Below are 18427 nucleotides of genomic sequence, written 5' to 3'. Positions count from 1 at the left end.
GGAACAGTCGGGCCGCAGAGGAAACAAGTGGCACAGAAGCATCCGGACAATTCTGAGTCCCTGTTGTTTGCTCTATTGCTAACTCTGCACTCGTTGCTCCTATTTTACTCGTCCTGCATGCATGCATGTATGTAAGACCACTGTGACTTAACTCTTAGATGTGGTATGGTGCAAGATTTCATCATCCTGGTGTAGGCCCTTTTCATGACCTCCCTGTCACTGTGGCATTATAAATTACCTGGCATATTAATATCTTGGGAGATGTAATAAAGGATCATATTTCATCAGTCTAGTCCAGGTTGATGGGTTAGATGTTAGCAAACTACAAATATCATCTCAGTCAGTATGGAAGGATGGTTGTGTCGCCTACCTGTCTGCTCAGCGTGTGTGCATGTGTGTGTGTGTGTGTGAGAGAGAGAGAGCGAGAGAGAGAGGTAGGTTAATTTTTCACGAGGTATCCAGGGTGTCATGTGTCAGGTCGGATAACTTTGTCTTACGTTACGCCGCAGGGTACCACACCTACTTCTTTGCTCTCTGCACAATTCCCCTTCACTGAAGCATTCACAAGCAGAGAGATCTCAATGGGTTGTGCGCATGTGCATGAAAGGATATAACTCTGCTAATTCCAAATTAAATATTGTCTTCGGGAATTCAGAAAAATAAATGCCCATGTGCAAATTCCCCTCCTCCTTTCAGTATTTCCTGCACGCTCGTCCTGTTTAGTGAACAGGATTTGTGCATAAGTGTATGGAGTGTATAAGAGATTAAGGGCCTGTGGGGTCTGTCTTCCTCCCAGTTGTGCGATTTTAAACATTTAATGGCATCACTGTCGCCACCAGGGCACAGGGTTACGAGGTCCCTTATCAGTTACACACAAGGGCTGACACATAAATACCCCCCCTCTCCAGTGGGGCTCCCATAGTAACAGGATAGGAGGTTGGCAGGACAAGTTTACTCATGAAAGAACAACTAACCGTATCAGACTGCAGTGAGTGTCTCTTCTTCTGGAGTCTCGCACTCCTCTGCAGTTTTAATCTCTATCTAAAAAGCATAAAATGCACACGTTTTGAACCAGTTTAAGAGGTAAGCTGCATAGGCCTCACTAAAGACACCGCTTCCGGTGTGGGAAGATGGCGGCGCGAATTCACGTTTGCAGCGGCCTCACCCAGTAGCGCCCATGCAGTGTCTTTGTCCACATTTGCGTCTAAGTTCGTGTCTTCGTTTGATGACTGGGAGAGCTGGCGCTGGATCGGCTGGGGGAGCCTGGTCTGCTGCGTCCTGTGGGCCTAGGGACCACGGCCCTGCCTGGAGCTGCACCCGAGGAGGAAACACCGAGGGCGGTCTGACAGGACGCGGGAGCGGGGCAGGCTAAGCTAGCTGCTAGCCCGGCAGTTCCGACAGTCATCCTGGCGTTCGTTCTCTTTACAGTGACTTTTTTCTTTTTTTTGGCTATATGTGTATGGTATTTTGGATATATGTGTTCTCGTAGTCTGGATATGTGTTTTTGCCTTCGTGTTGCTCTGCTGTGGGCGGACGGGAAACGATATTTCGTTTCATTTCATATGCGCAGGTGCATGGAGTCAGAGGCGAAGCTTCTGAACAGGCGAGCCAGGCAACTGCTTGGAGCCCCAGGCAGTAGGGGGCCCCCGAGTACTGACAAAATTTACTCCAAAGCAGTGACCGCAACCCCCTCTGCCTTAAACAACCAATGGATGATTTACAATGATGACATCACAGTAGGAAACCTCCCTTGTAGGGGCCCCATGTCATTCGCGTTGCGCGTGCGCTGCCTGCGCTCTTCGATGTACATACATAAAGGCGATGAACGCTGGTTGGGGGCCCCCCCTGAGAATTTTTGCCTAGGGCCCCAACAGACCCTAGCATCGCCACTGCATGGAGTGAAATGACAAATAAATATTCCTGATTCCTAAAGATTCCTACAGATCCTTTGCGTTTACCTCTAGTTCTTATGTTGCCCAGTTTCAACCCACCCTGTAACAAAAAAGTTAGAAACACTGCTGGAGGGTGAAATTCGTCCCGTGAACGTCCAGTTTGATCCCTCTGCCCCAACGTTGGCAGCCCGTGTAATAATCTCCACCGGCCCGGTACACAGTGGGGCGGGATTGCTTGACGGCCGAATACATCAAGTGGTTTGTGTCCCTTGCTCCGGTGGACTCTTCCGTACTTTGCTAGCTTTATTTCACGGACTGCCATCCTCTCGGTCACCTTGTGGCTGGACGGCAGAACAGCGGGCTGTTAAAGGGTTGTATTTTACCTGACAGGCCATAGGATGTCCGGTTCCTATTAGAGACCTGTCCAGCTGTGGTTGCGATCGGTCAGCCGAGGTCGTCCACTCAGCAGAGGACGACCTTGGAGCACCTGTAGGGACATCGCACGATTGGTATCCTTATCTGTCACCTGTATAATTCCCCTTTCCTCTAATTTCACCCTCCTTTTTGGTGTGGATCACATTCCTAACCTTTCACAGGGCAGAGTTTTTATATATTTTTTTCCAGTCTTTCCCTGTGTCTCGCTATCTTTGACCTCCCTGCACCCAGTGAACGGTGCATATGATTTACCCATCTCACTGGCAATCATCTCCACCTAATTTATAGTTCCTATATTATTCCGTCTATCTCTTTCTCTGTGTCCATCTTTCTCTCCCCCCCACCCCTCTCTCTCCCTCTACCTCTCTCTCTCTCTCTCTCTCTCTCTCTCTCTCTCTCCTCTCGGTTGTATCGGTCTCAGATAGGGCTAGGTCTGGATGGGGGACTGTGTCGGGGTGGTTTATGTGCTGGCAGCTGGGGCTGAGGTAATGTGAAGTAATGCAGTTGTCAGACTTGTATTGTCTGTGCTGCTCAGCGCTGGCCTCATCGCTCCCCATAAAAGCAGAGCCATTTAAACTGCTAATGAGGTGGAGTGGCTGGGACAAACGTCAGATAAAGCTCACCCCCACCCACAAACACCACCACCTCCTTTGCAGAAAGTAGTCCGTTTCAGGAGGAGCGTTCGTTCACGTGCGTTTTTGAAAAGATTTGACGAAACTCTTAACGCTGCCCAACCATGTGAACGCCATCGAAGGTTTCGTAAAAACTGACTACCCCGTTACGACCACACACACAGCGGCCTAACTTTTAGGTTCTTCTGCACAGAGATAGCACAGCCTCAAACAGACGGTCTCTATCTGTGAGACTGGTCGAGGATGAAACTGGAGCAAGTCCAATAAGTGGATTAATATGTGCACAGCAGAGAGCAAACTTTAAAATGTTTAGCAGTATAAACATGTTAAGCAAAGACAAGTATATGAAGGGAGATTGTTCATGTATGTGAGAATGTGATTGATAGATAGATACTGTACCACCGAAAGAGAGAGAGAGAGTGAAAATGGGTTGGCATGTATATAGAAAATTTGTTGGTAAGTGTATCCAGGAGGGTAGCACAGGAGGTCTGGCCCAGAAGGAGGGATGTTGCGAGGCGGTAAAGGATGTCCAGCGGTAAACTTGATGACTAGACATCTGTGGTCAGCCAGCCGGGTCTGGAGTGGTTCAGAAGTGTTCGGTAGATGAGCAGTGTGTAATATGCATGTGTGTGTGTGTTACTGACGTCTGTTCATGAACGTTATCAAGCTGTGGTGTGAATAAACACAGACAATACAAGTAGCATTGTTCAGACAGAAATTTAAAGATGCTTTGATAGAAATTGTAGTTTTTTTTTCCAAGGCATTATGTTGTCATTGAATGACAAATGCTGGATGGAATCTGGTGCTACACAATGTGAATCTGGTGCTACACAGTGTGAATCTGGTGCTACACAGTGTGAATCTGGTGCTACACAGTGTGAATCTGGTGCCAAACAGTGTGAATCTGGTGTCACACAATGTGAATCTGGTGCCACACAATGGGAATCTGGTGCCACACAGTGTGAATCTGGTGCTACACAGTGTGAATGTGTGAGATTAAGGAAACAACGTTGCTTTAATTGTTCTATCTAGGCTTATGTATTTGTGTATCACTTACTGCTTTTGTATTCCCTTAAGTGTTGTGCATGCATGTGTGTGTGTGTGTGTCTGTGCGAGAGAGAGTGAGAGAGAGCGAGTGAGAGAATTTGGGGATTAAAATGACCTCAGCAGTATAAAAAGGTCCTTCGTCTATCTCACAATGACTCCATGTCCGTAAATTTCCCACAAACCACCTCTAGGTTGACAGGGCAAGACGCTGTAGATTTCCTTTATCATCCTGTAGGCCGACACTGCAATAAGCCAATCAGAATACACACCACAAAAAGGAACAAGGGAGATTCTGACAAACTGTTATTGTGTATGTGTGTGTGTGTGTGTGTGTGTGTGTGTGTGTGTGTGTGTGTGTGTGTGCGTGCACCTACATATTTGTATTTTCCAGGATGTTTAGCCAATGTCTTGTTCTTAGGCTATCATTTTGATAATACCTTGATATTGCAGGTTGCAATATATATTCTCCCCTCTACTGTTCCTTTGCGCCTCCTCCTTTTCTCTTCTTCTCTCCCCTCACAGCTCATGGCAGCCATCATATTCATTAGTATTGGAGTCATCGCCTCGTTCTTTTGCGCCATTGTGGATGGGATCATCGCCGCAGAGTTCATAGTAAGTATCCAGTATCCATCAAACAATGAGCACAGGAGTCTGATCGATACGGCGCTGTGTAAAAGTTTGAACACCCCTGGACGAATTGCATGTTTTGTTGAATCCATCCATCCATTATCCAAGCCGCTTATCCTGCTCTCAGGGTCACGGGGATGCTGGAGCCTACCCCAGCAGTCATTGGGCGGCAGGTGGGGAGACACCCTGGACAGGCCGCCAGTTGAATCTCAAAGCGAAAAATTAAGTTAACGCAATCCCTGCAGCGAACAGACTTCATACCTATCATATTGCGTCATTGGCTTCCATATTGAAACCGGATGAAGCAAATTCACCAGAATTGCACCCTCTGGATTTTCACATGTAGTGATAAAGAGGTGATTATTAATATTTTATTTGGACTTCCTGGGTCTAGTGTCGAATGCCACCCATGAGTGAACAACATCAAATGTACTGTGCTTGATTATTGTCTTGTAGAGTCCGTTGTGCATACTAAAACCCCATTAAGAACTGTCAAGAACATTGAAGGGAACCCTGGTTTGTACTGTCAAGAGTAGGGAACAAGGCATCTGCGTAGTCGAGCTCAGTATGCAATTTTTTTAATTGCAAAAAATACACATACAGGAATCAACATAACAGCAATGTACATACAACTTCAAACAGTAAACAGAAACTCACAATGAACAAAACAGACTCCCCATTTAAAATATAACAATGTTCTATATAATGACAAAATACATAAACTGAGTAAAAAATACTAAAACTAAATAAAAAGAGAAAAGAAAGAAAAACAATCGCATTAAAACGGAAATTGAATACAAGATAAAGAAGCATTAAGTCACAGAATTATCCGAGGATGCACCGTCCCTTTAAGGCAGTGGTTCTCAACCTTTTTGGGGTCCTGGACCCCCTGCGTATTTTTGATCTACCCTGAGGACCCCTCCACCTGATCTTGGGGGAGGGGGTTGCAATTTGATAGAAACAGTAGAAACTGCATTTTAAATTGCATTATAGCATTTATTCACTCTTTGGGGCAAAAATAAGAGCTTTCAGTTGTAACTTAGATATAGTTAACACAACAGAATTCTTATGCAGTAACTTTCAGATATATGTAACAAAACAGAATTCTTATGCAGTAACTTTCAGATATGTGTAACAAAACAGAATATGTATTCAGTAACTTTCAGATATATGTAACAGAATTCTTATGCAGTAACTTTTAACAATGCAAACGGGAGCGAGATCTCTTATTAAAATACAATAAATTACACTTGTGAAACAGATGTAATTAGAGAAAAAAGTCCCGTTACCCTTTATAGTTTAGGTAGATAAAGGTCTCAGTCACATTTGAGTAAAATAATCCTATTTCTATAAATGTCATAGGATCTTTTTTTTAAAGATATTTTATTTTCACGGACCCCTTGCAATTACACCACGGACCACTAGGGGTCCGCGGACCCCCGGTTGAGAAACACTGCTTTAAGGGACCTTGGTCTCGCCGATGACGTCATCCCGATGAGGTAGTCTCGCGATTGAAGCGCAGTTTGGGCAGAAGAAGGAAGCATAATGGTGGAAAGTCGTTTGCACATGCCGACACTATCCGCCGACCTCTCCTACATTTCAGCCCTGTGAGAGTTTTGTCGGTAGGTTAAATTAAGTTAGTCAACAGTTTATATCTGTTGGCATGGCGGTAAATTCTTGTAGTTGCCGATATTGGGTAGACACGTGAGTCGGCTAAAACATGAATTGTTGGGCCATTAAGCAACCTGCGTTTTATTATGTTCATAATGCTTCTTACCCTGTTTAGCCAAATGTTAATCTATATGTTTGTGATACTAACCTCGGTGAGCCTTTATCTTGTTTGTTGTTTCCCAGATGGATACACGCTAACATTGGGTTAATTCTATATGTTAACATTGCATGTCTGCATTATAAGTTTGAAATAATACAGCAGACTCCAACATGTTAGATGCATGTTTTGTTTATGTACAAATTACTGATATTCACTGTATTGTGTTCTCAGTCTTGGCCCACCTCTAGTGACCCAGGGGTGCCCAACCCGTCGATCGCGACCGACCAGTCGCTCGCGGGCTGATTACCAGTCAATCGCGAGATGATTTTGAAAAATTGAGTTAGATTTTAAAAAAAAAAAAAAAAAGCTCCGGCAGTCCCTTGTGTTTGCATCTTGATTGGCATCGAATCTGACTGAGCATCAAGAGGCAAGGTCTGCATCAGTCCTGTATTAGTCAGATTCAATGTCAAATCAAGATTATCTCACTCGCAGGCTCTGATTTATGAAGGCGTAACCTTATATATGGGAGGAAGGTTATTTTTTTCGTTTATTCCAACGCAAAATCCATCTGTCTGATCTGCAATGCTAGTGTGGCTATACTGAAGAAGGGTAATTTGGAGTGGCATTTTAAAATTGTGCACAAAAGCTATGATACAGATTTCCCAATGAAAACGGCTCTACGAACCAGAAAATTGGTGGAATTGAAGTCTCAATTAGCAGCGCAACAGTCAATTTTCCAGTTGGAAGTCACTCTCTCGGGCTATTGCCTGTCTCACACATTGCTCGTCTGTTCAAGACAAATCTGAAGACTTGGGATTCTGCAAAGGATGGCATCACTGTTAAAAAGCTTACACAGTGGATGTCTTGACACAAGCCAAAGATGTCATCATCCGAGCTATACAGGAAGAAATCTATGCAAATGAATTTCAGTGCACTAGAAACCATAAGGACGTACCAAGGGACAGTCCCCTTCATAGACTGAACCCCATCATAGATGAGAATGGCCTTCTGAGGGTAGGTGGGCGCATATCTAAAGCAAAACTGGACATGAGGAGAAGCATCCCATCATAATTTCAGGGCGGCACGACATCACAGCTCTGCTAGTAAGGCACTACCATGAGCAGTTACAACATCAAGGGCGACTCTTTACAGAGGGTGCTATCTGGATGGCACGTTTTTGGATAGTGAGTGCTAAGAGGTGTGTGCTCTCTTATCTACAAATGTGTTACTTGTGGCAAGCGCCATGGAAGCTTTGAGTTACAGAAAATGGCCGATCTTCCTGCAGACAGACTGTGTTGACCTCCCCATTCTCTTATGTTGGCATCAACGTATTTGGGCCATGGATAGTCTCCATTCACAGAACCAGAGGTGGTCACGCTAACGACAAGAGATGGGCAGTCTTAATTACCTGTCTGAGCATTCGAGCTATTCACATTGAAATCATTGAGTCCATGGATACCTCTTGTTTCCTAAGTGCTCTGAGGCGTTTTATAGCCATCCGTGGGCCAGTCAAGCAGATATGGTCTGACAGGGGAACCTACTTTGTTGGAGCCTGTCGTGAACTGAATATGCCTTCCAACCTTGACGAGACCAAAGTGAAGAGATTTCTCAAAGATCAAGAACGTGTTTTGATTTTTAATCTTCCCCGTGCATCACATATGGGGGCACATGGGAACGCATGATAGGAATCGCCCGGAAAATCTTAGATTCCATGTTCTTTCAGTTGGGCCCTTCTAGGCTTACACGTGAGGTTCTTTCTACCTTGATGGCTGAAGTAATGGCTATTGTGAATTCAAGACCTCTGGTTCCGGTGTCTACAGATCTGGAAGATCCTTTCATACTTACCCTTACAATGCTACTCACTCAAAAAGCAGGTCCTCCTCCTACTCTTCCTGGTGGATTTGACAATAAGGACCTCTATAAAGATCAGTGGAAACAAGTGCGAAGTCTGGCAAGCACCTTTTGGAACAGGTGGCGTAAACAGTATTTGTCTACACTCCAACCAAAATCAAAGTGGCAGTCTAACAAGCAGAACATTACAGAAGGTAGCATGGTCCTCATGAAAGCTTGTCAGACTAAATGTAATGAATGGCTCTTAGGACGTGTCAATAAGACATTCCTTAGTAGTGATAGCAAAGTTTGTCAAACTGAAATGTAGCGGATGTCGACGGGTACTGTCGGCATGTGCAAATGATGTTCCACAATTATGCTTCCTTCTGCCTAAATTGCACAGCAATCGCAAGACTTGCCTCATTGGGATGACATCATCAGCAAGACCAAGGTCCCTTAAAGAGATGGTGCAGATTGAGCTTAACTACACAAATGTCTTGTTCTCAACTCTTGACAGTACACCCGCCATCTGGTATCCTAGGATACCATTACTTCACTTAGTATCTGTATGTAAGGGGGAAGACTAATCTGATTTATCAGAGAGCAGAAGTAATGCTATTTCAGAGATATGTCTAAGGAACAACTATGTCCCGTCCTTGTCCGCGAAGAGAGTCACTGTCAAATTTTAAATCCATTTCCAATGTAATGATCTCCGCCTTATCCACAACTAATACAGCTGTGCAGAGTTCAAGCTGAGGAACAGTGTAATCTGGGCGAGGAGCCAGTTTTGCCTTTCCAAAGAAAAAGCCTGAGAGATAGTTTCCATCTATATGTCTAAGACCCTCAGATAGGCAATGGCAGCTATGGCCTTTATGGAAGCGTCAGAGAAGATGTAAAGCTCTCTGTATTTGTGTGGTCAGTAGAGAAGCTTGAACATAGGGCCTAGAAATTTGGAGGTGTTAGAGTTCTTTGAGAGAATCTCTCCATTGTTCCCACCGTTCCACTTGCTCTAGGGGCAATGGAGTGTCCCAGTCACAAGCATTGGCTATGAGGTCTCGAAGCAGGACCTTCCCTTCTATGATGACTGGTGCTGCAAAGCCAAGGGGGTCGTACAAACTGTCTTCGACTCAAGCTCTCAGTATACTCGAGTCTCTCTTAATGACATCCTCTTAACTGGCCCAAACCTCAACAGCCTCCTTGGGAGTATTCCTCCGCATTAGCAAAGAAGCTGTTGCTATTACTGCAGACATACAGCAGATGTTCCACTATTTTCTTGTCCGGCCTGAAGACAGAGACTTGAGGGATCCTGCCAGTGATCTCAGGGACCTGGATCTTGCCGTCGATCCTTTGTCTATGCAGTGCAGTTTTGGGATCAGCTGGGACCTCAAGAGTGACATTAATATTTCAAGTGTCCAGTGAGGGAAAAAAAACCATTCATACATCATGGGATCCTATCAGTGGTGACCAGTTTGTACGACCCTCTTGGCTTTGCAGCACCAGTCACCATATGCACCATTTTTTTCAGGCAAATCGCGAGACTACCTCATGACATCATCATCTGGCTGATGATGTGTCATGAGGTAGTCTCGCGATTGCTGTGCAGTTTAGGCAGAAGATGGAATCATAATGGTGGAACATCGTTTGCACATGCCGACAGTACTCGCTGACATTTCAACCCTTGTTGGTAGGTTAATTGAAGTTAGACAACAGTGAGTCAGCTAAAACCTGGAATTGTCAGCCATAAAGCAACCTGCGTTGTTCATAATGCTTATCCTGTTTGGCCACATGTTAGTCTATATGTTTATAATGCTAACCTCGGTTAGTCTTTATCTTATTTGTCGTTTCTCACATAGATACAAGCTAACATTGGATTATTTCTATGTGTTTACATAGCATGTCTGTATTATATGTGTAACTGAGCATATTTCCGCCTGCTGCGAGATTCGATCTGGGGGCGTTATTATGGATCCCACTGCTTTTCTTGGCAAAAGTTGCCCTGCGTAGCATCCAGGCACTAGGATTCTAGGAAGACCTGCCCTACTCTGCTTCTAATTAGCTAACCTTAACTCTAACCCTAACCTTAACCAACCCAACCAACGGAGGCAACGAGTACTGGCCAATCAGAGGCAGAGTGCCAAGAAAAGCAGTGGGATCCATAATAACGCGATTTGGGGTTGTACTGCACCACGGGGTGACATCGCTTACCGCTCGACTAAAGGGGGCCGACCCCCTGGCGATTGGCCAGTGAGTCTTTTTGTAGGTTACAGTAGTCACCCTCTCCTGGAAGCGCGCCCTCGCGTTTTTTTATTCCTGCACTCCGAAGAGACTTCTGAGGATATTGCATGCTTCCAGACACTTCCGGATCCCACTGCTACCACCAGTGTAACCGAGCATATTTCTGCCTGCTGCCGGATTCGATCCAAGGTTGTACTGCACCACGAGGCGACATTGCTAACTGCTCAAGTAAAGGGGGCTGACCCCTGGCAATCGGCCAGTGAGTCTTTTTGTAGGTTACATATGTTTGAAATAATGCAACAGACTCCAACGTGTTTGATGCATATTTGATTTATGTAAAATTTATTGATATTCATTGTATTGTGTTTTCAGTTTTACCCTACCTCTAGTCATTAAACAAAGTTGAACTGAATGTCGTTTTGAACGTGGTGATTGGTGGAGGAGTTATCTGCCTGTCATCTTATGCAGGGCGCATGAGGATGACGGAACACTGGTTTTGGATTTATTACCAGTAAAGACAGTAATTAGGTGATTAGGCGGTATGGTGGCCCCAGTGTTAGCATGGTCGCCTCACAGCAAGAAGGTCCTGGGTTCGAGCCCTGGGGTAGTCCAACCTTGGGGGTCATCCCAGGTCGTCCTCTGTGTGGAGTTTGCATGTTCTCCCCGTGTCTGGGTGGGTTTCCTCCGGAGGCTCCGGTTTCCTGCCACAGTCCAAAGACATGTAGGTCAGGTGAATTGGCCGTACTAAATTGTCCCAAGGTGTGAATGTGTGTGTGTGTGCACATCGGCCCTGTGATGGCCTTGCGGCCTGTCCAGAATGTCTCCCCTCCTGCTGCCCAGTGACTGCTGGGATAGGCGCCAGCATCCCTGCGACCCTGAGTAAAGATAAGCAGTTTGTATAATGGATGAATGAATGAATTTGCAAGGATAAGCCTGTTTAAATTTGTTCCCAGCAGAGATTGTGTTAACATAGTTTCACTAAGAGCTTCAACAAAATAGGCAATTTGTTCATGGGTGCCCAAAGTTTTGCACACCAAATAGAAGTGTACACACATAAATCCACACAAACACACTCATACACAACCTGTTAAACAAAGCCAAGCCCTACATTTGCATGGGTGTTGTATTTGTTTGTTTATTTTGATGCCCACAAACTAACACAGATACGCACGTACAGAACATGTCTCACCAGTCGAGCTGTAGTGATGAAGGATTTTGGATTTAATCAGGCGGAACTGTCGCTGTCGTCCGATCGTGACCCTCCAGCGGACGGTAGGCCCAGACCGATCCATCTCACTGGGTCCTCTGATGTTCAGTGAAGTAGCACTGATTGAATTTCTCTGCAAGTTTCCTGTCTACCTGCCAGACACACAATATTACTTTTAACCGTTATTGTGCAAGGCTTCTCATTGTCAAACATGACATGATACACACACAAATATATATATATATATATATAGTTTGTTATACATAATATAGTTTGAAAACTATATTTACCCATAGCATCGAGCCATGAAACTTTACCTTTTTACACTTTTATTTTTTTTTTGGGTTTTTCCCCTTTTCTCCCCAATTGTACTTGGCCAATTACCTCATTCTTCCGAGCCGTCCCGGTTGCTGCTTCACCCCCTCTGCTGATCCGGGGAGGGCTGCAGACTACCACATGCCTCCTCCGATACATGTGGAGTTGCCAGCCTCTTCTTTTCACCTGACCGACCAGAGGAGGCGCTAGTGCAGCGACCAGGACACATACCCACATCTGGCTTCCCACCCGCAGACACGGCCGGTTGTGTCTGTAGGGATGCCCGACCAAGCCGGAGGTAATGCGGGGATTCGAACCGGTACCCCGTGTTGGTAGGCAACAGAATGGACCGCCACACTACCCGGACGCCCTTTACACTTTATTTTAACTGCCGTAGTTTTGCTCAGTTGTATTTAGCTTTATGTGGAGTCATGAACGTCATGCGTTTCCTAATTTATTGACTCTCCTTTACACCGAGACGGAACGGCTGTGTGCACAGTGTTTACAGTTTGCGGATGTGACTGAGATTATGGTCATGAAATATCAGCCTCCGCAGCCTTTCTTCAGTCAAATGGCTCATTAGGTTAGTTAATGGTCGTAGATCATCCATCCCTGCATAGCACAAATCAGATGAACCTCACAGTATCTGGACCCACCATGGAAATGTGATAAAGAACAAGCAGGGGGACAAACCCAATCACAGTTGTGCTTTATATATATATATTTATATATATTTATATATATATATACACACTTTTGCTTCATGATCTAGTCTGGCTGCACAGACTTGCTCCATGATCTTCACGTGTGCTCTAAATCCCACCTGTTCAAATGTCCTAACAGTGTGGGACATAAAACAGTTTACAATTTGACAAATGCAGTATGACAAAATGTTACTGTTATGACAAAAACTTGGATCAGGTCATCTGGACACAACTTTTTTTGAGCGATAACGTTTCATCGCTCATCTTAAGTTACCTCGTCAGTCTCAGCTGGCTGCAGGTATCCCCACCCTGCGTTAACTCTGGATTGAGGATCCGTTTATACAAGGGTGGGAACTGTTTACAGCTGAGCCGACAGCACACCAGCCACAATGGCTGCTACACCATGTTTGTAGTCCTCATTTCACTGTCGGAGGGAAGGACCGATTAGAGAAATCACAGATTTCAGCTTTGAACAAACTGCTGTGAATTCTAGTAACACAGCCCATGTATTTCCATAAACTGGGTTGTTTTGACCAGCTCCACCTGGGAAGGAAGGAGGGAGGCTGATGATGGACACACAGATCGTCTTCATGCTGTCTGTCCCACACCATATCAAATGAGAAGCATTAAAACAATGGTTAAATTCATGTTCTGCACTTTATACGTCGGCACTGGGGCCCCATCAGTCAACACCACGCGGGTGAAAGCGGTCGTTGCGGGGGGGAGGCTTTTGACGGCAGCTCCCATCACAACAGCTTCCCGTTTGTGTCCTCCTCCCTCGGTGCCACCACTGCACAATGTAGTTGTGGAACGAACTGCAACAGAACAAGATGAGCCAGGTTTTGATATGATGCAGACATGCGTACGACACCCCAATACAATGCATCTCCTTATGAAACCCCTTTGGCAACTCTGACCTACACTACATTTTGATCAAAATGTGTTTTTTGTTTCTTTTGGCATCCCGCTCTCGCTCCTTTATTACTCTACTAAATGTTTAGGAAACCATGTAATGGTATAGTCAGATAAGCGGATGATCCCGTACATCGACGACAGTTATAATCTCATGTAGTCAGAGTCCAACTATTACGGACATATTTTTGATCAATTCTTGGGTTTCACGGGTTATACAAGATAGTTTATTTGCCCTTATACACGTTTATTAGCTCACCTGTCAGTCTGTTGTACGGTCTTATCAGAGTCATTTTGCCTTCATGTTGATCTCTCTGGGTTGCTCACACAGGACAGAAGACCCTTGCTGGAGGACAGGTGTGTTTTTTATGCCAGCGGATCTGGATATGCCTACGACAACTACTACACTGAGGTAACACTGAGGCCACACACACACGCAAACACACACCTGTAATTTGCCTGTAAGCATGTAGAATAATTACAAATGGACCAAAATTCATGAAATCAGCAAACAACTGAGAGTTCTTACGTACTTCAATAAGCCAATAAATTCACGAGACCTTCCTACACACTGCTTCACATTCTCGGTATGGGAGTCTCGACACTGCAGTCCAGGTTTAGGGTGTGGATCATGTCATATGTCTTGGATGTGGGCAGACGGGGTAGTTTCAGTGGCTCCACAGTGCCACTCAGCAGCTAGCGGATATTAATGCAGGTCTGCTGGCACAGCGACAACGCTTAGACAGCCTTGAGCAACCAAAATATAATCAATACACCACCCCTCTTAATTTAACACAGTCGTAAAAGAAAATATAATTTCCCTTCGAATGTTTTATGTTGTCCCAAACCGTAGCAAATTAACTGCTTGTATCGCTGATGTACCAGTTCTCCATGCAGCTGACGAGGCTTTTAGAGATGAGCATGCTCTCAGCACTTCTTCGGCTTGTTAGACCTTCACGAGCTGAGCTGGTATGAAAGACTGAGGACCTCCTCCCGTGTCTGCAGGTGACTTGCCGTTCATTCAACACCGCGTGTGGGTTAAAAGTGAGGAGCAACACGTGCTACTGCTGCTACCTGTACAACTGCGACAGGTGAGGGTGTGAAGGCTGGGCACACCGGGCTCGGCCTGTGTCCGGCTGTGGACGGTGTACACGCCTGCACACATGTGAGGGCTACAGCAGATACACAGGGTTTCTGCAGGGCCTTGAAAAGTCTGAAATTCAAATAACCGATTTTTGGGTCTAACAAGGTCTTAACTTGTCTTACATCTTAGATATGATTTTAATAGGTGTTGAAAATTAACTGGATGATGAAGTTGCTGCTATAATATTCTTTAAGATGCAAATAATCGAGAGTTTAGATTTTTTTTTTTTTTTTTGCTTGGCAGGAAAATGGAACCACAATCTTTGCAGCCTGGTCAGACTGTATCCCTGTACATCCAGCTATATTATATCATATTATAATATATAACATATTATATATCATTATATATTGCAATGAGTATTATATTAAAAAAAATGTGAATAAATTCATGGACTTTGTAAGTAGTTAGAACTTAGTGTCATACATAGCGGCACAGTGGCGCAGGGGTTAGCGCTATCGCCTCACAGCAGGAAGGTCCTGGGTTCAAACCCCTGGGTTATCCATTCTTGGGGGTCATCCCAGGTCGTCCTCTGTGTGGAGTTTGCATGTTCTCCCCATGTCTGCGGTGGGTTTTCTCCGGGTGCTCCGGTTTCCCCCACCATCAAAAAGAAATGCATGTTAGGGTTGATATTCCTGTCTGTGCCCCTGACCGAGGCAATGGAAAGAAGTTGGTCTGCGGGTGCTGCGCGGCGGCTGCCCACTACTCCTAGCTACACAGCTAGGATGGGTTAAATGCAGAGCGTAATTTCACTACGGGATCAATAAAATATCTCAAAATCAAAAAAACAAAACAAAAATTTTCCTTCTTATGTTTCAGGCTTTTGCTGGTATGGCCATGAAATATGTATTAAATTGCATTCCGGGTGGTCTTAAAAAGTCCTAAATTTAACTTGGCAAAACTTGAAGGATCCCTGTACTATATAAAACCCAAAACCCAGTCAGGGCAGGCCATCACACCAGCTCTCTCTCTCTATTTCTGTGTCTTTCTTTCTCCTTTCTCCCATATTTGCTCGCTCTCATGGTTTTCTTTCCTCTCTCTCGCTCCATCTAGCCCGGACTACCATGCTCAGTACTATGAGTTCACAGGGGTCAGTAGCTGCTGGGACGTCATCCACCTGCATCGTCTCCTCTGGGCCTCGGTGGTCCTCAACGTCTTGGGCCTGTTCCTGGGTATCATCGCGGCCGCCATCCTCGGAGCATACAAGGACATTGTGAGCAGAAATCTGTTATGCTTTATGACCCTCAAACAGTGATGGGTAACTACATGCATAGTAGTAAATGCCCATTGGAGGTAGTCGGTACCAAATGAATACATGATTCCACATCCTTTATCTGGAAGGTTCAGGTTGTTTTCCTCCAGACTAGAGCTCAGTGTCCATGTCTCTGAGGATGTGGATTAGTGAGTTTTTAAATGGACTGATAAATGTGTCTCTAAATGGAGCTAGTCACCGGCGTTGGCTCATCAGAGTGACCGTTTCTACAACAGCGAGCTATTCAGTAGCGATGCTTGCCCAAGTCTGATAATGTTCAAGGAATTCAATTTTGAGTGTCCTTTAGTTTTTTTGTTTTTTTTTTACATAATTTCATCAATATCCTACCACAGAAGTTTACATTTCAGTCCAAACTTGGATGCTCAGATGCTTTTCAACCACAGGCGAGCGGTAGATAGGTCCATACGTGTCTCTGTCTCTGGCGTGAATGTTCTTCTATGACTGGTTGCTGTTGATACGAAGACGTGAAAGGCTCAAATCTAAATCATTTGGTGTGTATTCGGTGCATATTGATTTTTTGACAGTTATTCTGCTTATTATACCAAAAGCATGAGGAAAATGTGATAGTATATTGTGTGATTGGTGCAAAGGGATATGCATGCAGCTTCCAACCCCTTCTAAGTGCCCCCCACTACAATCGTTGTACACCCATCTGACCTCTATGCACCTTGGACACACCAGCTTTCTGTGTCATTTGTTGATTGATTGGATTTTTTTGACCTCTTTTCTCCCACCCGAACAAGCCAGAGGTAACACGGGGATTCGAACCGCCGAACCCCGTGTTGGTAGGCAATGGAATAGACCGCCACGCCACTCGGATGCCCAGTGTGTGTGGTTTATTTTTGCCCTCACCTCATATTTTTGTCTGTTCCTTTTCAGAATCCTGCTCCTCAGATGTCTCCTAGCCCCGCGCCTCCCCCTCACATCCTCTACAACCCTAACCAGCACATGCTCACCTATGCCAGCTTCTGCCCTTCAGGACAGACGCTGCCCGCCTACCCCAACTACCCAATTCCCATGCAGGTATGTTTCCCGACCAAGTTATCCGATGACTGCATGGGGTAATAACGAAAATATCAGAATCAGATGATAGCGCGGTCCACGTGGCGTCCACACTGGGACCATATTGCTTTTTGCTGCGGCCAGCGGGACCGTAGTGACTCTTGAGTGTCTTTAATTTGGATGATAAGTGGATCACAAAGCATCTAAATGAAAGCTCCCATGAAATGAAAATGTGTTACTTCTTTTTTATGCCCATAATTTTACATCTAATTTGACACAGTGTTCTAGAAATTCACCCAAAACAATATTTCATTTCAGTTTTGTGTTTACGAGAATCTTTTTCTCTTCCTGACAAATAATGCTATCCTGCACTTGCAGATGTACAGCAGGACCACCAAACTGAAACCAGCCAATAGCGTATTGATGTCCAAATTTTTCTGAAAATGACCGGCTGTGATTGGCTGTCAGTCAAATCAAACTCCCCTCCCCTCACAAAATCCCACCAGACCGTACCGTTTCATTCGAGTATACGTCAAATCACGGATGTTTGCAGTGCTTTAAATGCTGTTTCATGGGACCTTTAAACCACCAGCATGTGCGGGTCACACGACGGCGAGCTAAGTTGTGTACTTCCTTAAAATGGGTGCCGTTAAGTGGCGGATGCTCATGTCACATAGCCACATGTCAAACCACATGTCCTCTTGTCTCCAACAGCATTGCAGCAGCTACCAGCCGCCTTCTACTCCCCAGCCAGTCCCTGAAGGAGGTCCTTCCTCCACCTCATGCATGTCGGAGGAGAGCCAGAGTCAGAGCCAGCCCCCTTCTCAGGCTCCGACCCAGCCTTCGTCTCAGGGAGGACCCCAGGAGCCAGGGGCCTACGTGCTGACGCCCAACGCACCTGTCCTCTATGGATCAACCTACAGCCCATTTGAGAAACCCCCACCTTATGCCTGCTAAGCCCAAAAACGACAACATGTTGTGTTCCTGCATAGGACCTGTGACTCATTTCTTTACCTGGTGAGAGAAAGTAGCACAAAACGCTTAAAGGGAAACAATCACGATTTTTTTTTAACATTACTGAGCAGCCTTGGGTCTCTGAAACTCCGCTGAAATTGTGCAAAAAATGGGCGTCTGGGTAGCATTGCACTTTATTCCGTTGCCTACCAACACGGGGATCACCATTTCGAATCCCCGTGTTACCTCCAGCTTGGTCGGGCGTCCCAGCAGACACAATTGGCCATGTCTGGGGGTGGGAAGCCGGATGTGGGTATGTGTCCTGGTCGCTGCACTAGCGCCTCCTTTGGTCGGTCGGGGGGAAGGGGGAACTGGGGGGAATAGCGTGATCCTCCCGCGCGCTGCTTCCCCCTGGCGTAACTCATCACTTGTCATCCAAAGGAATTGAAT

The 18427-nt window shown here is 45.4% G+C and overlaps 1 protein-coding gene across 1 annotated transcript in view; it reads left to right on the top strand.

The window, feature by feature from the left end:
• Positions 1 to 17980, top strand: part of LOC130111610 (transmembrane protein 255B) — a gene marked incomplete at its 5' end in the record, with an annotated part of 19327 nt that extends 1347 nt beyond the window's left edge. The window contains 6 exons of the mRNA XM_056278842.1: positions 4529 to 4618; positions 13939 to 14019; positions 14613 to 14698; positions 15802 to 15961; positions 16901 to 17044; positions 17738 to 17980. Coding sequence (XP_056134817.1) covers positions 4529 to 4618; positions 13939 to 14019; positions 14613 to 14698; positions 15802 to 15961; positions 16901 to 17044; positions 17738 to 17980 — 804 coding nt within the window. The remainder of the gene's footprint in view (positions 1 to 4528; positions 4619 to 13938; positions 14020 to 14612; positions 14699 to 15801; positions 15962 to 16900; positions 17045 to 17737) is intronic.
• Between the last annotated feature and the right edge of the window lie 447 nt (positions 17981 to 18427).

Source organism: Lampris incognitus, chromosome 4, assembly GCF_029633865.1.
Source record: "Lampris incognitus isolate fLamInc1 chromosome 4, fLamInc1.hap2, whole genome shotgun sequence".
NCBI lineage: Eukaryota > Metazoa > Chordata > Actinopteri > Lampriformes > Lampridae > Lampris > Lampris incognitus.
Note: the sequence above shows the minus strand (reverse complement) of the source record. Positions and strands in the feature narration are given on the sequence as shown.